This window comes from Pangasianodon hypophthalmus, chromosome 5, assembly GCF_027358585.1.
Source record: "Pangasianodon hypophthalmus isolate fPanHyp1 chromosome 5, fPanHyp1.pri, whole genome shotgun sequence".
Lineage (NCBI taxonomy): Eukaryota > Metazoa > Chordata > Actinopteri > Siluriformes > Pangasiidae > Pangasianodon > Pangasianodon hypophthalmus.
In genome coordinates, this window is record NC_069714.1 from 23,700,236 (window position 1) to 23,713,439 (window position 13,204).

General features: G+C 37.7%; 1 protein-coding gene across 6 annotated transcripts in view; it reads right to left on the reverse strand.

Annotated features, from left to right (window-relative positions):
- Positions 1 to 13,204, reverse strand: part of col18a1a (collagen type XVIII alpha 1 chain a) — an 81,708-nt gene that overhangs the window by 7,466 nt on the left and 61,038 nt on the right. For 5 of the 6 annotated variants that reach the window (XM_026910830.3, XM_026910811.3, XM_026910805.3 and 2 more), the window contains 25 exons: positions 11,819 to 11,845; positions 11,029 to 11,091; positions 10,689 to 10,775; positions 10,540 to 10,590; positions 9,694 to 9,843; positions 9,436 to 9,498; positions 9,160 to 9,204; positions 7,849 to 7,971; positions 7,338 to 7,409; positions 7,221 to 7,238; positions 7,006 to 7,104; positions 5,837 to 5,872; positions 5,654 to 5,743; positions 5,516 to 5,542; positions 4,819 to 4,848; positions 2,464 to 2,523; positions 2,210 to 2,287; positions 2,067 to 2,102; positions 1,889 to 1,942; positions 1,698 to 1,769; positions 1,507 to 1,581; positions 1,301 to 1,331; positions 946 to 999; positions 720 to 745; positions 508 to 618 (listed from right to left, as the gene is read on the reverse strand). In XM_026910830.3, coding sequence (XP_026766631.3) covers positions 508 to 618; positions 720 to 745; positions 946 to 999; positions 1,301 to 1,331; positions 1,507 to 1,581; positions 1,698 to 1,769; positions 1,889 to 1,942; positions 2,067 to 2,102; positions 2,210 to 2,287; positions 2,464 to 2,523; positions 4,819 to 4,848; positions 5,516 to 5,542; positions 5,654 to 5,743; positions 5,837 to 5,872; positions 7,006 to 7,104; positions 7,221 to 7,238; positions 7,338 to 7,409; positions 7,849 to 7,971; positions 9,160 to 9,204; positions 9,436 to 9,498; positions 9,694 to 9,843; positions 10,540 to 10,590; positions 10,689 to 10,775; positions 11,029 to 11,091; positions 11,819 to 11,845 — 1,578 coding nt within the window. The remainder of the gene's footprint in view (positions 1 to 507; positions 619 to 719; positions 746 to 945; positions 1,000 to 1,300; positions 1,332 to 1,506; positions 1,582 to 1,697; positions 1,770 to 1,888; positions 1,943 to 2,066; positions 2,103 to 2,209; positions 2,288 to 2,463; positions 2,524 to 4,818; positions 4,849 to 5,515; positions 5,543 to 5,653; positions 5,744 to 5,836; positions 5,873 to 7,005; positions 7,105 to 7,220; positions 7,239 to 7,337; positions 7,410 to 7,848; positions 7,972 to 9,159; positions 9,205 to 9,435; positions 9,499 to 9,693; positions 9,844 to 10,539; positions 10,591 to 10,688; positions 10,776 to 11,028; positions 11,092 to 11,818; positions 11,846 to 13,204) is intronic. The other variant, XM_053233946.1, reaches the window with a different exon arrangement.

Genomic DNA, 13,204 nt, shown 5'->3' on the forward strand with positions numbered 1-13,204 from the left:
ATATAAGATATCCTTTTTTCGCAGCATATGCTTGATCTAGCATCTTTAAAGCAGCTCTCACCCTGGACTGCTTCATGAGCAACTGTGTGAAGGGTTTACTGAGAATGGTGTGAAAAGCAAAACGCTACCAGCGATGCCAAATCCTGTGGCTGAAAACAGACTGGAGATCTGTGTAAGCATACAGTGCCATAACCAGGCAACTTACATTACAGGCCCTCCTCTTTAGTGTCAGTAGTATAGATAAATGGTGGCTGTATGATGGTGTGGGGAATGTGGGGCAAACGTAAGCACCCCCCGATACATACAGAACAAATATCTTAGCACCGCAAAGTTCATTTCATAATTTCATTTCTTATAGCTACAGTGTACTAACACTTGGACATACACTCAGACTTAGACAGTTAATGCATCCACCGTTTTGTCGAATTCATGCTCAGGTGTATTAAAAACAGCAACAAACAACAACTCAGTGTATATGTTTCCCAAACCCTCCCCACTAGGTCTTACGGGAGGTCCTGGTGGTCCCTGAACACCTCCGTAGGGAGAACCGTAGTGTCCGCCCGGCTCGCCCTTCTCTCCTTTCAGTCCGGTGTCTCCACGCTCACCCTTCAGTTCGTTCTGTGAACATACACAGCACAAAGACACGGCTCTCAGCACACACCTTCTCCATTGTGATATATACCTATTCTGTATATATTCTCCATTAAAAAGTAACTGACCTTCAGAGTGTAAATGTCAAAGTTACCTACAAAAAGATATACAAAAAGAAAATATGTAAACAAATGTAAATGTAAACTGTTGGATATTCAATCTGTTGGATTATACAGATCAAACTGATGTTTTTTTTTTCAGAAATGATTTATAAAGTTATTTACATGCCACTAAATATACATTTTCGAAGTTGTACAGGAAAACATTGCTTAAATGCTAGAAAGGGAGTGATACCTGGCGCCCCAGGAATACCAGGAGTCCCACGGTCTCCCTTCTCTCCTTTCATACCTAGAAAAAAAGAAAAGTTGCATAAATAATGTCACTACATCAGTCAGTAAAAACCTAAGAATAAGACAGGTGATGACTACAGCCTCTGTAAGCAATATATTTGATCCACACAGTGTGTATTATTCCTGCATCATGAGCTAAACAACTAAATGTAAATATCTCCTTCAAAAATGGCAACCGTTAACAATTAGGGAAATAAGTAGGTGTTCAAAGGAAAAGGTCAATCATTACTGGCATTGAGGTCCCCACTGGACTCTGTGTAAACAATTTAAAATTAGTGCAAATATGCAAAATGGCTCACCAGGATACACTCTTCCAGAGTCTTCATATCTCTAAAATGAAGCACAAAGAGTTAGGAGCCTTATTGCACTTCTTGTGCTTTGAAAATCCAGATATAATTAATAATCCATTTGTTCAGCAGTGCGGTGTTCTAAGCAACAGTTACGCATGAATTAAACAGCTTATCTAATACTAAAAAAATAAATAATAGTAATAATAAAAACATACATTAAATCTCTCCACAGCTGTAGGGTATGCTGGGGGTCCTGGGGGACCTGGAGGGCCTGGAGGCCCAGGTGGACCCTTAAAAGACAAAAAACAAAAAAAAAAATTAAGAAATGCTGTTCAGTTGTCAAGCCAGAAAAGATTTCATACACCTAAAAATATACAAATGCACATTTTATTCATTTTGTCCTTACAGGATAACCATATCCTGAGCCAGAGCCTGACTCTCCTTTTTCTCCTTTACTTCCAGTGATACCTGGTCGACCCTGTAGTGATATGACAATGCCACTTTAGTTTACACAAACAAGCTGTCTGGAAGTTACAAGATTTCAGGAAGTTAATAATAACATATTTCAATGTTCAGCTTCATAAATGGAGGACTTACAGGCCTGCCTGGCATCCCGATCTCACCCTTCATGCCAGGAGGACCATATGCTCCCTGTGTGAGTACACAGCCAGAGGGAAATGTTACTTACAATATCAACGCTGTAATTTCTTCAAAGCAGAAATAAAAGCAGAAATAAATAATAAATAAATAAATAAAAAACCTATATTATACTCACAGGGGGTCCAACTGGTCCAGCAGGTCCCCTCTCCCCCTGGAGAAAGCAACAACAATGAAAGCATGAAAAAAGAAATCAGTGAATTTAATATGCTGCTGTACATGGCTATACATAGCTTTAAAATTCCCATTTTAAGCCCTCACCTTTTGACCAACTGTTGAACCAAGAAACAGAGGGCTTCCATCAGGTCCAATAACCACTCCAGGTTCTCCTTTCTCACCCTACAAACAGAATGTGCTCAAGTGGAGGCAAGAACAGGGCAACATCATATGCATTATCCATGGCTCTATTCTTTTGGTTATTCTACGTACACCACAAAAAAAGAAAGATTTAATTGGGAAAGCTCTGAAAAAATGATAAAATTTGAGACAAATCAGCATCAAACTGTGTGACTGACCTTAATGCCATGTCCTGGAGCACCTGGGTCTCCTCTCTCACCCTTTGGTCCCATCGGGCCCTTTTTCAAAATAAAGACAAACATTAGGTAGAATTCAAAATTTCATTTAAAGATCTACACTATTCCACTTACATTCACTATAATTGATTGGCCATATCAAATATACAGACAGGTAATAAATTAAAGAGAAAACTCTTCTTGGCTCCGTTATATTGTCTGAAGCATTTTGCTAGCTTGGTTTAAGTGCACTTGTCCCCCTTGAAGGAGGCATCACTGCAAATCAATACAATTTATAGGGCTTTTGACTGATCATCTTTATCCAATGATGAAACATTTCAGGGTATAAGGGCTCAGTGAATAGTTTGATGAGTAAAGCACCAGACAACAGCTCAACTGAACACATATGGCAGACTCCAGAGCAATGTTTCAGACAGTGCTCTACATCACCATCATATAAACACCAACTGAGGGTATATTTTTTTGGTAAAAATGGTGTTCATCCCTCCAGTATATCTTCAAAGACTTGCAGAATCTATAACAAGCAACTTGTTAGCTGCTCTGGTGCCTCATGATGGCCCAACACTTTACTAGCATACTTTATGTTGGTTTTCATCAGTCTGTATGTCACTCCACTATACTAAACGATTTTATCTCTCCACTTCTTACCACTCCTGCCATTCCAATCATGAAGTACCAAACCTGAAGCCCACAAGCACTTGCTCCCACTCAGCCTATATATGCATCTCCTCCATTGCCACTGATTCACTGCTGACTTTGATCAACCTTCTCCTTCACCTAGGAGTTACGGTTTTACTGACTCAACCCATGACTAGTGCATTGTGTGCCCTTACTAGCCATTAATTTATATTTCCTTGTGACATACTATCTGATATAAAACTGATTCATGATTCACAGTGCAGGCAAGAAGATGATGGCTTTCCCAGGATAGGTCTTGGTTCCTCACAAGCTTTCTTGGATTGCTCACAGAAATATGTATTGTAAAATGCTATAAATATTAAATTCTATTCTGAAACTGAATTTAATATATTTGAGATTATCAAGTGTATACAATGAACCACAATAGGCAGTGTCCAAACACTGTACCCAATATTTATCTATAACAAGAGTTCATTTGAATTGTGGGTAGTGTGCAGTGGCCACAAAAACCTTACTAAGACACTTTGTTGTTTTTTTCCCCCTATAATTTGTCATCTGTCTGTATTTGAAATTCAAATGTTGTTTCTTTAGTTTTCCAGTGAAGCAGCAAATTTCAAAAGCCACTATTATAATGCGCTAGTTAGCCAGGAAAATGAATCTAATTTATTTAATTTATTTAAAATTAGCCAACAACACTTAATGAAGAAAATTTGAGATAATTTTAGCGTAAAGTTTGCATACTCAATTATTATTTATTTATATATTCCTCAATCTACCTAACCCAGTGTTCACACTAGCAGGCGACAAAGCGACTATTCATTTTCTATGTACGTATACGACAAATAGATGATTGTAAGACATAAAGCACGACATGTGATATTGAGATTTGAATTGAGATTTTCACAATTCTATTTGAATTAGGTATGACATGGGAAGACAGCAAATCCAAAAAACTGGCTCAAATGATTTCCCTGATCAATCGTATGGCGTGTATGGTCCGATGTCTCTTTAGTTTAGCACTCATAACATTAGTTCCTACCTGCAATTAGTTCCAGTTAACTGTCTGACAAGAAAACTGGAAAAAAAAAACTCTAAAAGCATGGTTTTATCTCATCTGGTCACATACAACCATTTTTATATGTGTACAGAGACATTACAAAGAAAAAATAAGGCTTGGAGGGAAGTAGCAGAGATCACTGGTGCCCCTGGTGGGTACATAGCTAGTACAGTTGGATCTCTTTGCTAATCTGCCAACAGAGGTTGCATGAAGCCTAGCAAGTAAGATGTACATCAAACAAAAAAAATTTTCATGCTGATTAGTGCATTATTTAATTAATATTTAACTAGTTAGCTTTTTAAACTATATATAGAGTAGCTACTACTGTTTCTGATCAAAAAATATAGAGTAGCTACTACTGTTTCTCATCAAAACTAAAATGTGCTGGAGAGTGCACAACTGACAACAGTTACACACCCACAAGAGACAAACTACAAGCGACTTGTTGCTTGCTATTGTGAACATAGGATAAGTCTCAAAGCTTTAGTACAATGTAGAAAAAGCAAAATTTGGACAGCAAACATGTCTTGGCTCATAGCCACCAATTTCGTAATTAGAAAATGTGCGTAAATTAGATTTTTTAACCAAATTGGTCCTTTAACATCAGTGACTTAGCAACTAAACTGACAAACTGTACTTACTGGGAATCCTGCTTTACCAGGGATGCCAGACTGAAAAGAAAGTAATTCATCTTATTAACATAACCATACACATTATATATCAATTACATAAAGAATGTTAAATATTGTGACCTGCATGGTGCAGAAGATAATCTAAATGCTGTGCCACAACAACAAAAGCCTAAAATCTTTTCATTTCTCAATCGGGGAAATAAATGTCATGTTTGACTTCTTCTGTACAGCACAGTTTGGTCAGGAAGGGTTAACATACAAAGTTTTTCCTTCATATTATGCTGCTCTCACTTTTTGTGCTCGCTAATGTCTGGCATTTCTTTACAATTCTCTCCCTCAAACAAACACAAGAGAAAACATCTGTTTGAGCGCTTATTTTCTATGAAAGGATGAGCAATAATAACAAGGTTACAAATCAAAACAGTGTGTTAAATTGGTAGTTGCGCAGCAGAAAAAATAAGTTGGTATTTTAAAATTACTGGTTATAATCTGTGCAACACTGAACAGATATGAAAGTCCAACTATGATGCAATTAATTGCTGGAAATTGCTAGGAGCAGCACCATGAGAAAGATCCCTGCTCCGGTTATTTGCCTGTACAATATTTGTCATTATGACAATCATTGTATATTTCTATTTTGTAAATAATTAAATATACCTATTGCAGTGGGACAGAATAAGTTTCAGTTGAATTAAAAGGCTCTTACCAGACGTCCTTCAACCACAGTATCATGCTGAGAGAAAAGGGGAAAAATAAACAATTAATTATTAATTGTTCAACAAGACTTTCTGATATAGGTGTACTAAAGCGACAGGAAACCTTTTTATTTATATATTTTATTTACTTCATCCGTAGACCGATAGATGATTTGTCCTGGAGGTCCAGGTGGTCCTGGAGGGCCTGGATGGCCAGTACCATCGCGACCTGGATCACCCTATTACGTAAACACATCAAACCAATTACATCTGAGTCACCATCAGGATCCTACATGTTTGTTAACTTTGTTAACATTTGAGGAAATACTCACCTTCTCTCCTTTAAATCCACGCTCTCCCTGGGGTCCCTGTGGAAAAAACAAATCTGCAGTTAGTCTCCAGCCTTGATTGCTCATTACAAGATTCACAATGCTTGTCCTAATGATGTGTGGCTCTAAGAAATCTGTTTATACCAGATTGATCTGGTTTATGATAATGAATGTTTTGGCCCGAAATGACACAAGGGATTCAGTAGAACATAAAAAAGTAAAAAAATCTTCCTGCGCCATATTCATGCCTGTACCTATATAACCCAATCCAAAATATAGCAAATATAGCTAAGACTATAACACTAGATAATTGTGACTGTCCTTAAAAAAGATTAATGGAGAAAGAGAATCATTGTGGTAACAGTGCACTTTATACACAGGGACTGATAAGATCTGATGTACACATAACCCTGCGTAGATGTTTTGTATCTACAACTTAGCAGTTTCAAGAAACTGATTATTAAATACCATTTATACCACAGCGCTGCTGAATTCTCTATTCCGATTGGTTAATTTTCTACAACAGCAGCTCTGACAGTAGTTCTGGCTGCAAGGAATATCACAGAGGTATATTAATGTGCTCATTTTTTTTTTTTTTTTATAGTAACAGCTTACACAGGGAGTTGTATGGTGGGCACTCATTCTACATCTTTTTTTTTTTTTTTAAATGTATGTAATTGTTGAAACGAAGTGAGGTTTTCTGTGAGGTTTGTGAGCTTTGTGGTTTCTCAGTAACATAAGCAGCTACAATTTCTTCTTACCGCAGATATTCTTCAATATTAAATGTAACTATAAATGGATAAAACATACATCATTCTTTAATAAATAATAAAAATGTTAGTGCAGGCTGTGTTGTAAGAGGATGAAATACTTCAGGGCATGCTTTCATTTGAAAATAATAAACTTTGTGATGGTAACAGTGACACACCATCCTGTCACTGATTATGTTCCTATAACAGCATGCCCTATGTGCTTTATTCCGCACATAACATGGTGGTCAATTATTTGCTAAGAAGAAATAGCTTTCTTTGATATGCATCCTATGCAAAATTGTGTTTACATGGGAACAATTCTTTTCCTGTATGTCATCATTTATACTGATATACAACACCATTAATGGTATAGCGTTTATCCTATAATATCATCATATTTTTTTTAAATCACACGCCTACCTGTGGTCCAGGGAAGCCATCAAGTCCAGGATGGCCACCTGTTCCCGGAAGTCCCTCGCTGCCTTTCTCTCCTTTCTGCCCAGGTATACCAGGCTGACCCTACAGAACACCACACACACAGCAAAACTCAAAATGTCATCTACATACATAATCAAACAACAAAATCATTTAACAAAGAATTACTCTAGAATAAAAATATGAACAAAAGAACTTACAGGCAGACCAGGTGGACCCTGAAAAAGAATTACAGTGATACAAAATCCATTAATTTAAAAAGCACTGCAAATAGAGTCAACAATAATGAGATATTACCAGTAGACGAGGTCACTAACCCGTATGCCTTCTGGTCCTCTGACTCCAGGCACGCCACTGAAAAAGTTTACACCTGAACCCTCCATGTCGTCCTGAACAAAGAGGGAAATGCAATTCTCATAACAGTCCCAGTCCACCCAAAACCAACACAGCACAAAGTTCGTCAAAACATAACACAGCAGCACAAATTAGATACCACACACACAACACTTATATATATATATATATTTCTGATAAGAAATTTAACAAGTTTTCATCTTAAAATACAGATTTAATATCTATTTTTATACAGATTAAAAATATCTATTTAAATACAAATACAGAATTTGTATTTATCTACATTTGTTTCATTTTATATGTGTATTTTTCCTAATTGCCTAATTTTCACTATTTTATAATTCTTTTCATTCTATTGCTTAATTTAAATAAGAGTGCTGTGAGATTTTGGAAATCTCAATAAAATCTCAAAAGTAAAAAAAAATGTAACACGAACTGCATATAAATTTATAGTGATATTATTATTGAACTCACAAATCCAGCACGGTAGCCCGGCCCTGGAGGCCCAGGTGGTCCCACGGGTCCCATTGGTCCTGGAAGGCCAGCGAGGCCAGGCTCTCCGGGTGTTCCTGGAAGACCAGGAGGCCCCTGTGCACCCTGTGGAAATGCAGAAAATGAATGTATAATGGGTGGGAATAAATTAATATTTTTAGATAAAAGTCTGAAATATCTCATACCAACAAGACTTGACTTATAGTTATCTTACCTTAGTTTTACCTTATACCACTTTCACTCACAGACTTGCTATTCTATTCTATTCTATTAAACAGATAGATGATATAATTTTGACATGAGAGTTTACGTAATGATGGTAAAGAAGATTTTGGCTAAGTAGGTGTGTGTTTGGTGGTCTTCTCTCTCACTTTCATTTCACACTGACACCCACCAGGAAGAGGGGAAGGAAAATTAATAATTGATTTTTGATTGATTTTCAAATGATATTTGATGCAGCAACCATCTGTTGTATAAAACACAGGAAGCTGTTGTTCAAGTATAATTAGTTGGCTTAAATAATAATGTCTGATAATGTCAGCTATTAGATTTCTGCCTAATCATAGACACATGTGAGTACAGGTCAACCGCACTTGCTACATGACTAAAGATGATACAAAGATCAACTGGGAAATACAAGAACAGAGAACATGAAAACGAATAATCGGAATAATCAGCTTACATCAGCAGTATTCAGTCAGGCCACTAATATCACACAAGTTAGATCTGGTACTAAACAAAACTACAGTGCAAATGCAATTAAAGATTAGAAAATTAGCACTGTAAATTCACAAACACAACCATCCCAGTTTGCTCACAAATAACATCCAAATAGAAAAATATCGACAAACAACTTCACACATCCAAGATTCTATATAAAAAAACTCCAACAGAGAGTCAGCAAGCCCTACTCTACCTGTCAAACTGAGGGTGTTTTATCACAGACAATGAGGAAGAGAGGGAGAAAAGCTGGAGGAAGTAGAAGAATAGAAACTAAAGAAAACAGATACATAGGAAAATCTTGAACTGGAGATACTGAATATGTCTTTGGAGACTATACTTAGTTTTAAGTATATAAAAACGCTAGCCTGATTAAGATTTTCTTTAATCTTAAGTGGTGAAAATACACACTGTATGCTCTGTAATACATACAGCACACTGTAATCACTAAGATCTCCAGAATGCACCGCTGCTCTCAAAATGCATGGGTTTCCCAGAGTATTTCACGAGTTTGCATCAGCATGTGCATGTGCATACGTGTGTGTGTTGTTGTATATGTGCACGTGCTCTAACCTTTTCTCCCACAGCTCCAGGTAAGCCGAGCTCGCCGGTATCACCCTGCAGAGCATGACGTGAGTGTGTTTAATATCACATGCAGTGACATTTCAGAGGACTTACAGGAGAAGAATTAGGCCTGACATGCATTTATAAATCCCTCAGGGGATTATCATCATGATGTTTAATTTTAACATGCAAATTCTTCTTATCCGTGCAAACTAATGATGCAAACCCACAACTTGTCAAAAAACTAGTAGGAGGCTGGGGATTAAGGTGCTAATGCTCTCCTACCTTCTCTCCTTTAGGGCCAGGCAGGCCGGGTTTTCCATCAGCACCCGAGAGACCTGGAAGTCCCTGTAGGTTACAATATTTATGTATTTTAAACAACAAGTACTGCATTTCTGAAAATGTATGGTCAAAGGCAGGGGTTTCTCAAAGACTTAGCCAGGTTCAGGCATATTTGTAGATGAACCAGCACATAGAACTTGGACTTGGTAAAGGCCTGGAATGGAATACTATCACGTATTGCAGATTTTTTGAAAGCTATACCGGTTGTCCTGGAGTACCGTCCTTTCCAGGTGGACCAGGAGGTCCAGACACACCAGAAACAGTAGCATGTGTAGCACTAGCAGGACCTACAGGTCCTGGAAGCCCAGGTTGGCCAGGTGGGCCAGGAGGACCAGGCAAACCAGGCAATCCCTAAAAGACAGATTTACAAAAAAAACAAAAAAAAACAAAACAGAAATACTCTATTAAGGCTGGATGGAAATCAGGGGTGGAGAAATCAGCAACGTCCACAAAGCAAAAGTTTTCATTTGATATGTGGCTATTTTTAAAATTATGGTAATTAGTTATGTTGATATCTATATGGTATGTAGAAACTGTCATGTAACTCTCTAGCGTAGTAACAGACACTTTGCATTTTAAACATACTGAGATGTTAGCCAGACTCGAATATTATATTTTACATGTGATACGAGGATAAAACACTGCAGCTCATAGGTGAAATCTTCGCCTGTGATGTTAAAATGTAAAAAATTTTGTTAAAATAGGAGAATAATTTACACTCCCTGGGACGAAACATACCATTCTTCATACTGTATATCTAAAAACATCATTCAGTTATTATTGGCCCAGTGAGTGGCTTAAATTGCTGTTTAGATTTAAAGATCATGGAAAAACTAAAGAGAAATCAGGAAAAGGGAGGAAAAAAACATATCAAGACATATCCAAGTGCATGCAAAAATGTTTAACTAATGACATTCTACATTATGTTATACAAAAATGAAAAACACGGTTTTATTGTATGGCATGCTGCTGGAAAGCCAAAGTTAAACTGAATTCACTAATGGAGACTAACTGCAACATAAGATACCCTGTGTTTCTAACGCTTACCCGCACACCCTCTAGATCACCAAAGCCAGAGCCCTCCATGTCCACAAATGTCTGCATATAAAATAAAGAGTATTGATTATTAAAACAGTTTTTAACAGACATTTTGACACAAGCCACCACAAGTCTGACACAGTTCACTGAATACTCACAGGCCTGTCTGAGCGAGACGGGGGTCCTGGAGGTCCCGGAGGTCCTGGTGGTCCCCTGGGTCCGGGATGACCTTCACCCTTGTCACCCTGAAAATGAGATATTTGCAGATCATGTATGTGAAATCTTTTATATCTTTTACATCACCAGGCACAAATCATTGTAACTAGCATTTCAGTGTTGTTACTTCAACCACAGAAGCATTTCATTATGAACAAGAACATCATTCTACAATGAACATTCCACCATCCACCTATTAATACCGCTGGATGCTGCTGTGTTGCAGCAGGTCTTGACTTGGGCTTTAAAATGCATGATTCATAATGTGATCATTGCACTCACTTTTTCTCCTTTAGCTCCAGTATCTCCAGGAGTTCCTGGGAATCCAGGTTGTCCGGGTGGTCCCTAAAAATGTACCAGAGAAACTGAAGTTAAATGTAAGGTATTTGCATATATATTTGTGCAGTGTATAATGAAAGCAGGAAATAAAAATAACCATTCTGTTTAATCAATCCATTGATTAATAATAATTTAACTTTCCCTGTGCTACAGATTAATCAAGTCAAAGAGAGCTAGAGCAGTGCACTGTGGGACATTGTAGTTACAAAGAGAAGTGCTATTCACAGCCATTTTAGTGACCATTTGTGCTAGTGGGCGTGGCCAATTCATCAACTATGGATGTCCTTGCAAATTAACACAGAAACGCATTTCCTAAGTATGAAAAGTGCAATGTAAATGGGTGGATGCAGGAATTATGCAATGATATTTGCAATTTTTAAAAAACAAACTGAGCATATAAGGCATGTATGTGTGCGTGTGTGTGCATGCTTTTTTCTGAATGGGGGAGACTATCTGAATACTGTGTACATATGAAAACTTTATAATGCTGGAATATCCAAGTATAGGTATGTGCAGGACTGTTTTTTAATCCCACTCCTGCCACCTGTGAAGGAATTCTGACCAATCTTAGCCCTTTCCTGCAGAAAGTTTAACCAATCACGCTTGCTCTGCTCACAGCTGCTCTTGCTTGTGTAGTCAAAAGGGAAATATTACATGGAAGCCATTCAAAAGCAGAAATGCACTTGACCCCGGTCCACATTGTATAAGTGTTCCATTACTCAGGAGAACTTACAGCAATTCCATCTTCACCAGGGTCACCCTATAAGAGAACAGAAAGAAATCTATTTATAGGGTGCATTTGTTCAGACACGAGCTGAAGCATCTGGGAGACCCCATGCATTACACCGCACGTTTCAAGGGCAGAATACAATGGCCGTTTGCGCCATTAATTGCGTTCAATGGGCAAGACACAATAGGGTTTTGACACAACATCAGTTTGTATGACATCCACAAATGAACAGCACATATTATACATGAACATATTATACAAACAGGATGCTGGGTGACACTGGTCACAGCTTAAGTCAGTGGTGTTATAAATGAAGGGTTTCAAGGTTGTAAGAGAGCCTGGTGCTGTTCACCTGCAGTCCATATGGTCCACAGCACTGCAGAGCACTTCTCCAGCCTACAGCTGGAGGCTGGTACATTAGGATTACACTGGGATAGGCTTTATAAGTAGCTGATGAGCTAAATCTGATTTATTATAGCAGGATAAATGCTAAACTCTGCAGTGCTAGGGACATCCACTGGCCTCATACCACAATCTGGAAATTCAATTCATTTCAATTTACTCACTTCATTGAGCCTAATTAAGTGGGAGATGCACTGGCCATTAGTGCCAATTATTATCAGTTAGAGATTACAGACTGCAAAGGTGCTATATAAGTGGATGTGCAGTGGATCCTAAACCAGAAGCACATAACGATCCAAACTGAGTTTGTGAATGCTTGGTTTGCACTGCTAGTATGAAGCCACACCTTCAGGGCATACAGCAGTTATATTCATTTTTATTTTTTTGGCCAAAGCCCTACATACATCTCATTAATTTCCATACAGTAAATAAATCACTGTATGTGTGTTTTCGCTTGGGAAAACTCTTCACATGGTCACATTTTTCTACTATACGTTATTAAAACTACATGCTTTCCTGAACTAAAATATGTATCTCAACCAGAAATAAAGATATAGTATTTTGAAATCTGGTTAACCTCAAAAGAGGAAAGACAAAGTTTAAAGACTCTGTTCAACTCAAACAACTCAAATAAAGTGAGTGTAACATCGCTGGGTGGGGAAATCACCCTTAGCTAACAAGGTTTTAGACATCTTTTGGCAAACCAACTGTTTTTACTACTGAATTCGCAAAACTGGCCTCTTTCTCAGTATCAGATTATGTTATAGGCAGAAATACTCAGTTTTGTCCAACACCGGATTTTTTGGTCTTTTTTGACTGTTCCCGAGAATTAAGCCACATACCTGGCAAGTTTTCCTAGAGCACCACACATTTCTCTGCTGAGAATAACTCAAATAAATCCATATAGTTTGTCTTCAGTTACAGACAAACATACTGTTGTGTATGTGCTTCTGCTTATAGACAAATAGTCCATACATAAGTTCTATA